Consider the following 17308-nt stretch of genomic DNA (forward strand, 5'->3'; position numbering starts at 1 on the left):
TGTTTTCTTTTTACCTTATTTAATGATATAAATTTTTGTTGTTTGATTATGTAGAAACCAACATAGTGCATTTGCGACCAGCATGGATCCAGACCAGCCTGCGCATCCGCGCAGTCTGGTCTGGATCCAAGCTATTCGCTATCGGCTTCTCTAATTGTAATAGGCTTTGAAAGCGAACAACATGGATCATGACTGAATGCACTATGTTGGTTTTCTCATGGTGCGGCTCAAATTTATTATCTTTTTACGCCTCGTCTTCCATTAATGACTTGTCATCAGTAACGTCATACGCCTGATACGAAATTTACATGTTGTGAGAAATGTTTCATTAGTTGAAATATAATTGCAGAATAATTTATAGTTTATTTATTCGCACCGTTCAAAGTAGTTCACTTCAGTCGTTTTGGATTTACGGATTATGTGTAACGTTTGATTTTTTGGTTACCCTTCAGCAACCGTTACGGCCCAATAACGTCCGATTATACCGTTGATACATTTATTTTATTAAAGAATCGTTAAACTGTGTGTCAAATTTTCATTTATATATTATGTCAATATTTGGCAAAGATCAAAACGAAACATTAGGTGTTTAGTTGAAAAAGTTGCTTAGTATATGTAGTGAAGGGGTAATATATTTTACCATGTATTTATATGCAAAACGCAGGCTGATTTTATTTCTGTTTAGTTTATACTGATTTATTTTGGACCAATTGTGAATCAAGTTCTACAACTTATATCAATCACTTTCGACATCTTATTCCTGATGGAATCTATTGCCATGATGGTAAATGCTGAGCGCCACACAAAGGAACTACTGGTGCCATTTCTCACGTCTTTGGTATGACGCGGACGGGGATCGAACCCACAACCTCCCGCATTTGAAGCGGACGCTGTACAACTAGCTAGGCTATTGAGGCGAGAGTTTTGCTGTCAGTAGTGCTACATGTGATGAGAATATTTCGGAACTTTATTACTAAAGGGAAGAACTAAAATAAATGTGTTAGTCGCCTTCATTGAATACAAATTTCCTCTCGTTACTAATTAACTGTCAAACAGATACCTCAGACTGACCCTATTTATGTGTTCTATTTGATATAGTCGGGTATTTTTGTCACTTTCTTAGTGAGGAATTGTTTTATTAACACCGTGTTTTCTAACACGTTTTATCCGAGTAAATCCGTGTGACTGGCATGCCCCGAACGCGTTTAAATCCCCAGGTGTCCATTACAAAGGTTATAAACCCTTCCAAATGTAGTGTCCTTATGTATTAAATGTATCTTGTCGATGGGTATTAAAGCCCTGCATCTACAATACCTTTCCACAATAATTTCAATTTGTGTTTGGCCTTGGCTGCATATGCTTTGCTCAGTGTTTCCGGAATTTCTGCTCATTATTTTTAAGGTTTTCACTATTTATTCATTATTTCAGAATTTCTCGTATGTGGTTATAAACCTTTCAATGATAAACACAAAAACGGTCAAGTAATTACACATCGTTTATGGTGAAAATGCTGCTTTATATATGAGCCGCACCATGAGAAAACCAGCATAGTGGCTTTGCGACCAGCATGGATCCAGACCAGCATCCGCGCAGTCTGGTCAGGATCCATGTTATTCGCTAACAGTTTCTCTAATTGCAATAGGCTTTGAAAGCGAACAGCTTGGATCTTGACCAGACTGCGTGGATGCGCAGGCTGGTCTGGATCCATGCTGGTCGCAAAGCCACTATGTTGGGTTTCTCATTGTGTGGCTCATATAACTTTTTTTTCGTGTGATCATTAGGTTCAAATTAGGATACAATTACGCTGTATATAAATTTATCTATGAGTAAAAAAGTCAATGGAAATAAATATATTTCCTATTAAAAAAATTAAAAACACAACAAAGTAAAATAACAGCAAATTCGGTTTGGCGATTGGCCCACTCTACAGTTAGTCGTTAGGCTTTCCTATTTGTTGGTGCGTCGAATACACGAGTGAGACTCTGAATCTTCTAAAACAGATGCATTAGGAAGCATGACGTATATTTGACAAACAGTTGTTAACGGTCAAATATCGACAATATCAATAATCTTAGAATAAATATAATACTATCACTATTTCATGATATTAGATTTAAGAATATACACTACTGCTTCTGGGGAGATTTCATGATAAATTTTGCATGATAAACTGTACTTAGCCGTCTCCATTAAGAGTTATTAAATATTTTTGTCAAATAACCGAGGCCTTCACGTGTGGAGTGCGTTCAAAATTCAGTGTTGTATGGACTGCTCACACTTTGAGTTTACTTCTTCCGTTTGACCTGTGTCCTTGGTTTTACTGTTAAATACATTAGATGTGCATGAATTGAACCACTAGTCTAAGGGCATTAGCCCGTGTGGTTATATCAAAGGATCAACTAAGGTCAACCAAACGATAAATCACAAGAATATCTACATGGTATTTTTACTGACATATTGAAATAAAAAAGTTCCAGATTACACAAAAATGTAATTTTACAATATCATCCCATTTGTAAAAGGTCACAATCGTACACGAAAAGTTGTGATTTTAGAAAACACGTGAATATGGCCTATAGGGGAAAAAAGCGTTATCTGTCAATTGTTAAGCTAAATGCACTTTTGGTTTACGATTATTTGATATTTGCTTTTTTTGATCATGTTCTACTTTCTTCCGCTAGTTTTAAATTCTAGTTTTTGTACTTGTGTACGGTGGAATGTGTAGAACATGCATTTAACTTTTTTTAAATTAAATTATCTCGTGCATATCTCGAGCGCACGGCATCTTATCTTGAGCGATCAACATCTTATCTCGTGCGCATGACATCTTATCTCGAGCGATCAACATTTCATCTCGTGCTCACGACATCTTATCTCGAGCGATCAACATCTTATCTCGTGCGCACGAAATCTTATCTTGAGCGATCAACATCTTATCTCGTGCGCACGACATCTTGTCTCGAGCAATCAACATTTTATCTCGTGCGCACGACATCTTATCTCGAGCGATCAGCATCTTATCTCGAGCGATAAACATCTTATCTCGTGCGCACGACATCTTACCTTCAGCGATCAACATCTTATTTCGTGCGATCAACATCTAATCTCGTGCGCACGACATCTTATCACGAGCGATCAACATTTTATCTCCTGCGCAGGACATCTTATCACGAGCGATCAACATTTTATCTCGTGCTCACGACATCTTATCTCGAGCGATGAACATCTTATCTCGTGCGTACGACATCTTATCTCTAGCAATCAACATCTTATCTCGTGCGAATGACATCTTATCTTGAGCGATCAACATCTTATTTCGTGCGCACGACATCTTATCTCGAGCGATCAACATCTTATGTCGTGCGAATGACATCTTATCTTGAGCGATCAACATTTTATCTCGTGCGCACGACATCTTTTCTCGAGCGATCAACATCTTATCTCGAGCTCTCGACATCTTATCAATATATATTTAGGCCCTTTGTGTGAATTCAGATCATCAGTAAAAACATACGAATGCCAACCGTTTCACGTGTTTGCAGTGTTATAATTAACAAGAAATATCTTTAAAAATGATGGTCGGCGAATTGTAATAAGGAAAGAAGTTTATGAATTTTTCATCTAACATTCATCTTTCATCTAACATTTTTCAAATTGCAAAACTAAACACCGCACTTTAACAATTTAAATGGTTCTCTTTTAATTTTTCGCAAAGGTTTCGTAGGGTTGCAATTTTGTTTCGTTATCCTTAGACGAATAATTACAGCAGTAGTTTGATGAAGATTCATGAAGCGGTTCACGAGAAGAGGTCATTAAACCTGTTTATATTTTTAGCTAAATTGGTCCCTATCCCCATTTGTAACAAAATAGCAGGAGACCTTACGATATTGTTACACATCGAGTTTGATAAAAATCCATTACATTTTAGTGGTTAATGCGAATAAAGGCATATCTGCTATTAGCTATAGTGGTCCCTAATAGGACCCAAGTTCCTATATAAATAAATTTGGAAGAGGACCTTATAATGATGCTCCAGACCAAGTATGACAAAGATCCACCAAGCTGTTCATGAGACGCTGTATAAAGGCATTTCTAGTTTTAGCTCTAGCAGCCCCTAAAAGGGGTCAAATGTCCCAGCTGAACAAAGTTGGCTGCGGGCCTAATAAAGATGCTACAAATCAAGTTTGATTAGAATACATGAGAAAAAATCAATAAAAAGGATTTTTTTATTTATAAGTTTTATTTATTTCTAAAATAGGCCAACTGATCCCGCTTTTAACAAAATAGAATATTCGCTATTCATGAATCTTTGGACAATGACGTCACACCTATAAAAAAGTGAAGGTCAAGCAAAACATACAATTGTAATTATTTCAATATTTCTGTTTCATAAGCAAAGTTTGACCGTAGTCACATCACATAGATAAACTGTATGCAGCGTACCTTCATTTCTATGTAATGAGATTCAGTCATTATATAGCATATATATAATAAAACAGATTTCAACTGAGTTCAATATTTGCATACCATACTAAAGAAAAATATTCATTTATAATAAATCAGTTAAATAATTTATAACAAATATATCAAAGCAAACAAGTACTCATTTTAATATGCAATCTGAATAAGTCACAAAAGCAAGAAACATTTTCATATACAGACGACAATTGTAACAAGGAAAATCTTTTAAAAAACACTTCTCTACATAAAAGACTCTTATCACACCCTTATTCATGTGAATTCCGTCAGAAACAGGTCGTTATGATGGCACCGCTTTTCTTGACAGATTTTGCCCACTTTGTCAAACGGACTCTCCCGGAACAGAGAGCCATTACATTTTCAAATGTAGTTACTTTATTAACCAAAGGAATGAACTCCTTAATAATCATAACTTGACAATCGAAAACGATATTGCATTTGCAAAGATTATGAACTCGATAAATGAGAGAGATCTAGTAAACTTATGCAAATTCATTCGTGCAGTTTTGGCAAAATTCTAGAATATTTTACAACAATTAAAATAAACAATAAATCTGCAATTACACTTACCGAAACAGCACGTGTAATAATCCAATAAAAATATAAATCCACAAGACAATGATTTTATCTTATTATGGCATTTTATTAGAATCACATAATCAATGACCATTAATCAATTATCGTCAATTCATCTTACGCAATAATAGCGTAACATCTCTTAATAACCTTATTGACTTAGCACTACTTTATATTATGAGAAGAAATAGTCCTAATTGTAAACATACATATACATGTATATTTTTATTCAAGTCAACTCATGCATGTAATCTGAATAAAGTCATCTTGTTTGACAAATGACCATCTCAAACGTATTTTAGAATGTTGAAACTTCAATATGCTTGCTGCAATAAACACCAACTTTCTTTATCTTTCTTTCTCTATAGTTGATAATGACGTCTTAATATCTTAATATGTAACTTTAATACATTGAATATTTGATCAGAAATATATGAATTCCCCCACCATCTGTATCAAATTTTGATCATGTATGACATTATTAACGCTTGAATTTGATATTGTTTAAACCTGTGCATCTATCTTTATGTTTACTACTGGATATATACTGTCATGAATAACTTTATTAGAAAATCCCCATATTGTATATGTAAATGTATACTTGGGTAGTAATAAAGAAATCTGTGTCTGTCTGTCTGTCTGTCTGATACGCAGACCGTAGACAGCTCTTTCTTTAATTTGATATATGTTGATATTTGAACAGGTTTTTATCATATTTATTAAACTTACTTATCATTTTGAGATATATCAATATTCTTGCTAAATATACTGAGCCAAAGTTAGTTTTAAAACTGAGAACAGCGTCGTTTAGGATAAACGCTTTGTCTACATTTCACTCAGCGTAGCACAATCAACAGAGTGAAAGAAATTGACAATCTCGTCCAATCAGGCAGAGTGTTGCATAAATCTTTCATTTTGATAAATTATCTATAATGCGTTATCAAGTAGTTTGATTTGCAAAGTGAAATCACGTGGCATAGGTAACGAAAACGAATTTAGACGGCGTCGCCGAAAAACTGATAAGAAAAGGCAGCAGAAACTCAGTGATGACGCAAAGAAATAGATTTAAGTCCTTGACAAAAAAAACAACAACAAGATTTGGTATGTACAGTAGGCTGCGCCAATATATTAAAGAATTTCATTGTTTTCCCTTAATTAATGCATGCAATTTTATTACTTTTCTGCGCGAATTTATCAGTCGAACTGCGATTTGTTGCTATTCTAACATGCAGAAAACATCATTTATTACGTTCATTTAATTTTGAAGATAGGATGACCAATTCTGTTCACTGCTTTCTAAAATGATGTGATAAACTTCTACATGTACTTCTGGGAAGCTTAAATAACGTCGGAAAAGGCGGGACCGTAATTGTCAACTTGTCAGTATGTTTAGTGATGACCTAAATACACCCAAAGGGCCTTAATATATTTAGATATACTGAAAAAAAAGCAAAAACGGTGGCAGTCTTACGTTTTTACTGATGATCTGAATTCACACAAAGGGCATAAATATATATTGATAAGATGTCGTGCGTACGAGATAAGATGTTAATCGCTCTAGATAAGATGTTGATCGCTCAAGAAAAGATGTCGTGTGCACGAAATAAGATGTTGATCGCTCGTGATTAGATGTCGTGCGCATGAAATAAGATGTTGATCGTTCAAGATAAGATATCGTGCGCATGAGATAAGATGTTGATCGCTCGAGATAAGATGTCGTGTGTACAAGATAAATTGTCGATCGCTCGAGATAAGATGTTGATCGCTCAAGATAAGATGTCTAGCGCACGAGATAGGATGTAGTGCGCACGAGATAATTTAATCTAAAATTATAAATGCATACCGCCGAACTTTTGAGATAGTTTGATTTTATTAGGAAAATCATCAGCAACATGCTGTTCTAGGCGAAGCACTTAAATATTTAAGTGTCTTTAATATTAAAGATTTATAAGGCATTGGCAAAATGAAAATTGGCTAGTTAGCTGTATATATATGAAAATGTTAAATCTCAGCTTAAGATGGAAGTCTGTAAATTAAATGAATACTGTTGGAAAGACATGCGAAGTCTATATATACAATCATTCACGATATTATTTATTATAAATATGCATACGGGAAAGACAATGTCTGTTGCATTCAGAAAACTCACCTACAGCCAGGGAAATCCTTCAAAGTCAGAGGATACCAGTGTTTCCGCTGTAACAGAATTGGCAGACAAAAAGGAGGCATCATGACATTGGTCAGGAACAACATCAGCGCAGTCCAGACCAACACGCATATGGATGACTCCGAGTTCCAAGTTCTGAGCCCCAGAAAGAACGAGTTCAGTTTGAAACTTGTGAACATATACTCTCCAAGTGACAAAGCTCTGTCCCTTGACAAAGTTACAACTGATGAAACCAGGTTCATCATTGTAGGAGACTTTAACAGTCACTCACAAAGCTGGGGATATGACCACCTGAATAAACGTGGAGAGGAAGTTGAGACCTGGCAAGATGATAACAAGCTAAACCCCATCAACAAGCCAGATGATTCCCCAACTTTTTATTCCAGAAACTGGCGAACAACATCAACCCCTGATCTTGCTTTATGTACTGATGACATACATGGACATGTCAAGCGGGAAGTCAATGAACAACTAGGAGGTAGCGACCATCGCCCAGTCCCACTTACTATGGACCGTATAGCCTCTATTTCACCTAACATCCCCAGATGGAACTACAAGAAGGCCAGGTGGACCTTTTACTAAAGTCTGAGTGATGAGCTCTGTAAAGACATCAGAGTGGAATGTAGAGACATCAGCCGGGTTGTCAAAGACTTCAACGCCAGTATACTTAAGGATGCTTACAGCGCCATTCCAAGGGGAGCAAGAAAGGACTATAAGTCCTACTGGAGTGATGAGTTGGAGAATCTACAGGCAAAGTTATCAGAAGTCAGGGAGGAAGCAGAAAACAATCCCTCACAAGAAAGTAACCTCTCTCTACAGCAAGCCAAGGCCAAATTCCTCAGGCACAAACGGAAAGCACAGAGGAAGAGCTGGAGAAACAAAACAGCCTCGCTCAACCTAGAGCGAGATGGCCAAAAGCTATGGAGACTGACGAGACAGCTGAACGATGAAGAAACAGGAAGAGGCTCAGTAACTTTGGAAGAGAATGGTGAACTGTTGACGGGTAAACAAGCGGCAAACACTTTTGCCTCTAACTACAAAGATGTTTCCAATATCCCCATCAACAGGGAACGGCAAAGGAAAGCCCGAAGAGAAAAAAGGGAAAGGCAGACAAGCCAAGTGACACCAGAATGCATGATGCAGGGTCTTAAACTGCATGAGCTACAGACAGCTCTTAGGCAGTTGAAGACAAAGAAGTCTCCTGGACCAGATGGAGTCAAAATGAAATGCTGACCCTACTAGGCACTGAAGCAATTTGCAAACTCCTGAAAATTTACAACTACAGCTGGACACAAGGACTGCTTCCACAGATATGGAAAGAGGCGGTCATTATCCCCATCCACAAGAAAGGGAAGGATCCAAAGAAGGCTGCAAGCTACCGCCCAATCAGCCTAACCAGCTGTGTTGGAAAGACCATGGAGAGGATTGTGAATGCACGCCTGAAGTGGTACATGGAGACTAACAACCTATTCGCAACGCAACAAGCTGGCTTTAGACAATTCCGCTCCACTGAGGACCAGGCCACCTATCTATCGCAAGAGACAGAGGACGCCTTCCAAGAGCAGAAAGTCGTGCGTACAGCATGGATTGATCTGCAGAGGGCGTTTGAAAAAGTCTGGACTGATGAGGACTGGAGTAGGAGGTCACATGCTGAGGTGTTATTAAGTCAAACCTCTACAACAGGAGAGCAAGAGTCAGTTTAGAACATGCCAGCAGTAGGAAGTTCCTGTTGCGTCATGGTGTCCCACAAGGCGGAGTGTAATCCCCTACACTCTTCTAGCTTTTCATCAATGATCTGGTGTCTGAACAACCGAAAGGAGTTAAGGCTGCTGTCTACGGTGACGATCTGGTGTTATGGTGTAAGGAAGAACATGCCACTACAGCCACATACAGGATGCAAGAAGCCATCAACAAGCTTTCAGCATGGGCTGAAGATTGGTGTGATTCGATCAATACAGAGAAATCGTCCACCACACTATTCTCCCTGTCGTCAAAGCAGACGAGGCAAAATACCTCGGAGTGACCTTTGACAAACGGCTAACCTGGAAGCCACACATTAGTCAAGCAGAAGGGAAGGCCCGTAGGAAGCTTGCCATGATGTGCAAACTTGCTGGAACAACATGGGGAGCAAATGAGCAAATACTCAAGACAGTATATCAGGGAACAGTGAGACCCCATTTAGAGTATAGCTCAACTACCTGGTCCACTACTGCCAAAACTAACCAACAGGCTTTAGACAAGGTTCAGAACCAAGCATTGCGGATCATGACAGGTGCTACAAAGTCTACACCAATCTCCTTCATGGAGAAGCTAACAGGCACACAGCCGTTACAAGACAGAAGACATGCAAAGGTTCTGCTTCAAGCAGAGAAGTTCAGGTCTTTTCAAGACCATCCCATGAAAGCCAAGCTAGATGGCTACACAAAGAACCGGCTCAAACGTAGCAGCTTCATACATGAGGCAAAGAAACTCAACCGAGAGTTCAAAACTGAGCTGGGTATACCAACGACTCCCCTAGGTAGTGAAGACATTATAAACCCACTAGCGAATGATCTGTCCTCAGTGACAGTGAGACTTGCTGTTCCTCGTCTTGACCGCGGGAAGCAAGAGGATGAAGGCATTCGGAAGAGCCTCACACTTGCTATGTTCTATGAAGACTATCCTCCGGAATCATGGACTCATGTCTATACAGGCGGATCAGCCACATGCGCCGTCAAAGATGGAGGAGCAGGAGTTTTCATTCAATACCCATCTGGCAAGAGAGAAACACTACATGCAGCCACAGGAAAACACTGCAGCAATTACAAGGCAGAGATTGAAGCACTCATGAAAGCCGTCTCAATGGTTGAAGACTCGGCAGAAGAAAGCTCCTCAGTCGTCTTTCTCACAGATGCACTGTCTGTCATGGAAGCTCTGATCAACAATAAAGCTCCGCAGCTAGCCAGGAGAATGCAAAGCCTGAGTATAACCTGCAAAGTAGTACTTCAGTGGATTCAATCCCATTGTGGACTTGCAGGCAATGAAGAGGCAGACAAACTGGCTAAGCTAGGAGCTCAGTCAGAACAACCAACAGAACCTGTGAGTTACAAGGAGAAAGTCATCATCAACAAGGCACTAACGAGACCAAGGATGGAGGAAGATGCTTTTCATCTCCTTGATCGGTCTGAACAAGTGATGATGGTCAGGTTCCGCTCAGGGCACAACAAGCTCAATGCTCACATGCACAAGAAATACAGACTGACATCACCGCTAACTTGTCCATGTGGCGTAGAAGATCAGACTGCGGAGCATTTACTTCAGAGATGTAAAAGGCATGACCAGGAGCGAGCTGCGACTTGGCCTATAGATACCTCAATCCACCAGAAACTGTATGGAGGCATTGAGGATCTGCGGCAAACCACAAGTTTTATCGAGGCTACTGGTCTGACAGTGTAGTCGCGAACGAAAAGAAGAAGAAGAAGCATACGGGATATCGTGAATATGGAATACATCTCACTAAGAAGAGAGAAATTTTCAAATATTTTCATGAGCGCGTTGCGTCACTTCGAGGTGAGATATATTCCATATTCACGAAAAACAAATAACTTTTCTTTTTATTTTATGCTTAACTACGTTGAGATGTGCATTTTGCAACATTTTTTAAATCTCAGCGTGGGAAACACGCTCGTAAACGGACATGACGTCAGACGTGTTGTGACGTAAAACAGACGCACACGGCATAAAGTTCCATTATATATTATTTTGTTGCTGCATAACGTTATGAAATTCTCACTAAGTAAAATAGCTTGAATCGAGAAATATACTATAAAGAACAAATTGCGATTACAATTTTCATCCTGTTTTAAGAAAATAATTTAAAATTTATACACAATGTATAAGTATATCGTCATTTACAGTGAGTGATATGCAGTGTGTGATAAGGATTATATCTCACTGATTAAACATAGTATTTCACCAGTTAGCATTAAATAAAACAGTGTCTTCCTATGACCGAAAACAAAACAAAACATGTTGAAAGAGACGCTAAACCCGAACACATACTCAGGCTCTTTCATGTTGAGGTCATTTGCAAACATGTATTTCCCGAAACCCGTGTTTCTTCGCTCATTATTTTTTTTACCGTTCGGGCAAAGGTCAAGGAAAAGGCCTTATGTTAACTTGGTGTGCAAACAGAAAATACGCAGTATTTGTATTGTTGCTCTTATCATGAATACATGAACACCTAAATTATTTTCTAATAAAAGCAGTAGAAGTTAAGAAAATTTCTACATCATATATTCAGAATAATCTAGACGCATTCTTTAAAGTAATATGGTAGACAGTACTTTTCAAATTAAGTGTTGTTGTCTTATTATTTGGAAGAAAAAATGTATCTTAATATGTGACAAATTACATTTCACATTTCTATGAAATTGTTTGCTTAATTGCCTAATTATTAAAAACAAAACAAACTTTTATACATGTTTCAAAACAATATATGATTTATAACAATAACATAGCATTTGGATAAATACTGATAATGGTTTTTGGAGAAATATTTCGCAATACCGCTGAATCTAGCGAGATAGGAATTTTGTATGTACGTAGTAACAATTATCATTGAAGGTTTATACTTCGGTTTCTTATGTCGTAAATACCGCAGATATCTGTGCTGCAGTGTGTTCTTTTTTTTTCCTCTTATCTAATGACATATTAGCAGTATATCTGAATTGGAGATAGCATTAATTAACATTACAAACACATGCGTAAAAATTGTGCATATGTCTAAACAGCTAAACAGGATATATTTTAGAATAATACTTTAAGAAACTGAATTGGAGAGAACTACTATAAGCTCTAGCAGCTTTCAATTCAATCTACTTGATATTTGTATTGTATGGATGCTATATGTATGGATGTTATATGTCATGTATATCTTGATGAATAAATATATTTAAACCAAGAGACTGAATCAAAATGGAACCGAAGCAAAAAGCTAATGCAACGAATCGGTACTTGATAATAACAGTTATAATACTTGCAAGTGCATGTGTAGGGCTGCTTGTAGGACTTTTAGTGGTTCTACAGAAAGATCACAACACGCAAGATGTAGTTCCTTGTGATATGGAAGATATATTCAAAGCCGAAGAAGAACCTGAAAATCCTGGTGTTTTTCACGACCTTACCAGAAAAGAAATCGAAGGTCTTAAAAAGTATCTGTACGAACAGACAGATTTGGATTTGGTGCACCCCAAGGAAAACAAGACAAATGCTAACTACGTTTTTGTTGCAGAGTTACATCTTCCAAATAAGACAGATGTTATAGCTCATCTTGATAACGGAGCGGGACAGCCTCCACGTGAAGCAAAGGTCATAGTTATTCGTGGAAAACAACCAGACACAGGGATAAATGAGTTAGTGGTTGGTCCTTTGCCGACTCCAACATACCACAAACCTCTTCCGGGTATCAATGCAACGTTGCCTTATTTCTATAGACCGATGACAGAAGAAGATTACGGGTCAGTTACAACTTCTATCACTGACCAGGTTCATGAAACACTTGGGAATTTGATAAATAATTGTTTTGATGCGAAACTTAAAAACTGCGGAAATAAGTGCATTGGATTTCTATACGCTTCTTCTTTCTCTCCAGCATCAAGCGGTGAACAAAAACGAAAAACTTGGTATTGGCTGACATATGCCATAGAATACTATACTCTTCATCCTGTAGATTTTTCTGTTCTAGCAAATATAAAACAAGACAGTGTAGATATTGAAGTTGTTTGGTTTAAGGGTAATCAGTACAAATCAATGGATGAGTTAGCATCCTTGTTTAGAAATGGAACCGTAAAATGCGATCCACAAACATTTCCTATTGTTGATAAAAAACTTTTCTCTACTCTTCATAGAAGAGGACCTTTTCCCGAAACGGCAAGAAACAAACGTAGCCCTGTATTCGTTCAGCCTGACGGCCAACGATATACGATCAACGGGAGACATGTTAACTATATGCAATGGTCGTTTGATTTTCGTTTGTCCACTTCTTATGGTCCACAAGTTTACGATATAAGGTTTAATAAAAAGCGGATTGTATATGAACTCGGCCTTCAAGAAGTGTCTGTGTTTTATTCTGGACACAGTCCCCAACAACGCTTCTCAGACTATATGGATTCCGCTGAACTTATTGGACCATCCGCTCAGGGTCTTGTGCCTGGCGTGGACTGTCCAAACCATGCAACATTCTATGACACAAAACATGTCACGGAAACGTCAGAAACTGCTGACGTCACCAAAAATGTATTTTGTTTATTTGAATTAAATACCGGTGAACCACTAAGAAGGCATCACTCGTACTACGAATCAGAAGGTAAATTCTACGAAGGTATGGAAAACGTAGTTTTAGTTCTTAGAACAATTGTAACAGTAGTAAATTACGACTATGTGCTAGACGTCCGGTTTTATCAAAATGGTGTTATCGAAGTTAAAGGCATGTCTACTGGTTATGCTCTAACCAACGCTTTCTCTAATATGGAGAAGAAATATGGATTTCAGTTACACGATACGATTGTTGCAAGCTTTCATACACACATGTTTAATTTTAAAGCTGACTTGGATGTAAATGGACAAAGCAATAGATATGAAACTATAGACATCAAAACTGAAACTGCACCAAATGAATTTTCAAAATTAAAAAACTCAACGTACAGCCAGGGGTATCTTGAAAAATCATTAAAAAGTACGGAAAAGGATGCTGCTTACAAATTCAACTTCGATGCTCCAAAATACCACATATTCTACAACAATGATGACCGGGATAAATATGGAAATCCAATGGCGTACAGGTATCTTTGTTCTGCATTTTCAAATGTAAAGTTTTAAATACAACATTTAATCAGACTACGTTTAAATTGTTTTCACACTAGAAGAGAGATTTTGGAGACAAAAAAAATGCATCTCTTATTCTTGATAAAACCATTGACGTAAAGATCGATAGACACAGAGAAAGGTTTAATGCAAATTATGAATGGGGCGTTTATGACTACAATCTAGTATAGTATCATTAATTGCAATCCAAATCCAATCAACCATTGAGGAGAAGATGCGTTCTTACAGTTTCAGAACTAGAAATATAAAAGCAAAAGGTTCATGAAATCATTGAACTGAATATAGCTACACATTTTATACATAAAAACAAGTTCAGCAAATCAAACAACTAAGAAAAGTGGATTGCAGCTACTACAGGTAAATAGCTAGATAGCTATTTTTGTACAATCACTCTTGAGTTAAATCACATCCATTAAGCGGCTGAAAGAATATGTTGACAAGTTTTCATATTAAAAGACACACCATAAGGAATAACTATAATCTTCAAAAGCAATACTACATTTTGCTTAGATTGACGTTAATCGTTCATGTCTAAATGCTGAAATCACATGTTACGTTTTGATGTAAACTGATATAATATATACACGAATATATCGACGCTTATCTTACCATAATTCTTCTGTAGTTATGAAACGTGTCCTTAACTATTTCATTTATTCTCCTTTAAACTGTATAAAATATGACATTTTTACACTAGGTTAAAAGGTATTGTCGCCTAATCACTGGTTAAATGTATAGGCAGAAGTGTTTTTGTTACTACAGTTTTGTTTTCAGAATCATACATAACGGAATGGTAAAACAGATAATACCGGAAGGCCATAACAAGGAACCAGCTATAAGTTGGGCAAGGTACCAGCATGCTGTAACTAAACAGAAGGACACCGAAGCTCATAGTAGTTCAATGTATTCCATGTTTGATACAGACAATCAAGTTGTCAACTTCCAGGGATATATCGATGACGATGAAAGCATTAAAGATGAGGTTTGAATTATGAAACTACCAACTATCATAAAAACATACTCACTGAAATATAAGAATCGTAAAAACAATCGCACAATATAAAAATAATATTTTTATTTAATGCAGAGTGCATTTATAACTCTCATAAACTAGACTTTAAAGCTACTTGTTCCGTGATTGGATTAAAATGTCGAAATTCTCCGTTTACAAAGAACATGGCTGTGTAAAATCACTCCCCCCCCACACACACACCTCCCCCAAGTTTTAAAGCCTTTCAGATGCTTAACTGCAAATAGGCCCGTAAAGATCATCCTTGGGGAATGAAAAGTGGTTTTTGTTGACAACATAGGTTAATTTACACTATTTGTGGTTATACGTGAAGAGAAACAAGTAGCCTTAATAGACACGTTTTATAGCAGTGGGTTTTATTTGGAGGTGGTTTTAGTACATGTTTGACTGTACTTTGAAAAATACTTTCTGTACTTTCCAGAGATACTTTGCAACATTCTAATTTCAAAAAGTTTATAAAACACCTCTAATTACAAACTACAATTTCAACAAATTTATTATTTAGAATTTTGTAATAACAAAAGATTTTTTGGTATCTGATAAATACTAACATGCTAATGCCTCCAAACCGTTGCCTAAAATAATATCAAAAACTCACTCAAGCAAACACTATCTGTTGCAAACCTTCGTCTGCAATAAAAACAGAATGATAAATTTTTCGTTTGTTTTTCTTCAAACTTTTCAGGACCTCGTCTTATGGGTGACTTTGGGTGTTCACCATATTCCTCACAAAGAAGATCTACCGCTGACAACAACTACAGGACTTTCACCTAGTTTCTTATTGCAACCGTATAATTACTTTTCCGAAGATCCAGCAATGTCTTCACCAAACGCAGTACGAATGGAGCCGAGGAACTCTAAAGTGTTCATTGAACGTTACGGAATGTCTCGAGAATCTAAAACCACGTGCGTTCCCAGAAAGACAAACTTTGAAGAACAAATTGAAACACAGACGGATATTATTTTCGAGAACTGATTAAGTTTCGATTTATGTTTGTATAATATGTAGCTATGGACTTCTTTAAACTCGAAATTTAAGTACACTTTTGCTTATTATTAATATATATTGCTATTAGCCATATAATTGTTCTTCTTTGAAAATGAAATTATTTTATAAGCATAACATTGTATTCTCCGGCTAATCCGAACAAATACTTAATTTATTTTCAATCTTGATAACGCTGCTAACGCTATGTAGATATAGTTCGAATAAATAATGTAAACAATTACCTCTAAATGGTTTCTTTCCATTGTAAAACAACGTTTGAAAAAATATGAAAATATACTAAACAGATAAAATGATGAACATGAGGAGGCTCGCTCTCTGGTCTGTTCGTTGAATAGTAATGGAACAGATAATACTGTATATGCGGCATCTTAGTTCCCCTTAACTATACTTTTCCTATTTTACTAGTTTAGAACAAATAAAATGATGGGATTCTGTAATATATGTATATATTTAAAAGGGGGATAAGGCTTTATGATATAAAGCGTATTTGGTTCTGACAGTTGTCTTGACTGTAACCGTAGCGATAATACAGCGGTATTCATATAGGTAAAATACAACCGAACATTCATTACATATAACTGTCTTATTGAATACTAAAAAGTAATACAAATTTTATTTAAAGCTGGTATATATATAACAGAGAACAATACTTATGTATTATAGCTGTTTACCGATATCTGATAACAAAGTAAGCAACACACAAATCAAACATATCGTCACCTCAACGCAAGAAGTGGATAACTGCATTGACTTAAAGAAGGACTTAATCACTTTTTGCGCCAAGGTGACGATATAAGATATAACACATATAATATCACAACTTGTATAGTGTAAATACATATGAACCTGTGAGAATTGTGCTAGTCTTTACAAGTGGCCTAAATATTTCTCTAAAAAGTAAAGTAAGACCTTAAAACAAAAAACAACACAACACTCTGTAGGCATTGGAACTAAAAAAATACAAACATCAAGTAGGCACTATCTAATTTAGATAAATGTGACGTTAACTTCATCAAAAAATGCATTTTCTGAAAATTAAGCTGAAAAAAAATGATCCTTGGTAAAACTGTATTGTAGGCTTAGGTGGCTATGTACATAGTATTTCATTCAAACCATGCACTTTTTACCTCTAGGCACGAAAAAACATACATAATTACTGTAAAGGTCAACACTTTAAAAAGAA

The 17308-nt window shown here is 36.7% G+C and overlaps 1 protein-coding gene across 1 annotated transcript; it reads left to right on the plus strand.

Moving 5' to 3' along the window:
• Positions 1-11872: 11872 nt before the first annotated feature.
• LOC123532570 (putative amine oxidase [copper-containing]) lies at positions 11873-16345 on the plus strand. Its single transcript, XM_045314026.2, has 3 exons — positions 11873-14043; positions 14861-15068; positions 15802-16345. The coding sequence occupies exons 1-3, from the start codon at positions 12179-12181 to the stop codon at positions 16090-16092; spliced, it is 2364 nt and encodes a 787-aa protein (XP_045169961.2). The 5' UTR covers positions 11873-12178; the 3' UTR covers positions 16093-16345.
• The last annotated feature ends 963 nt before the right edge of the window (positions 16346-17308 follow it).

This window comes from Mercenaria mercenaria, chromosome 11 (genome assembly GCF_021730395.1).
Source record: "Mercenaria mercenaria strain notata chromosome 11, MADL_Memer_1, whole genome shotgun sequence".
Classification (NCBI taxonomy): Eukaryota; Metazoa; Mollusca; class Bivalvia; order Venerida; family Veneridae; genus Mercenaria; species Mercenaria mercenaria.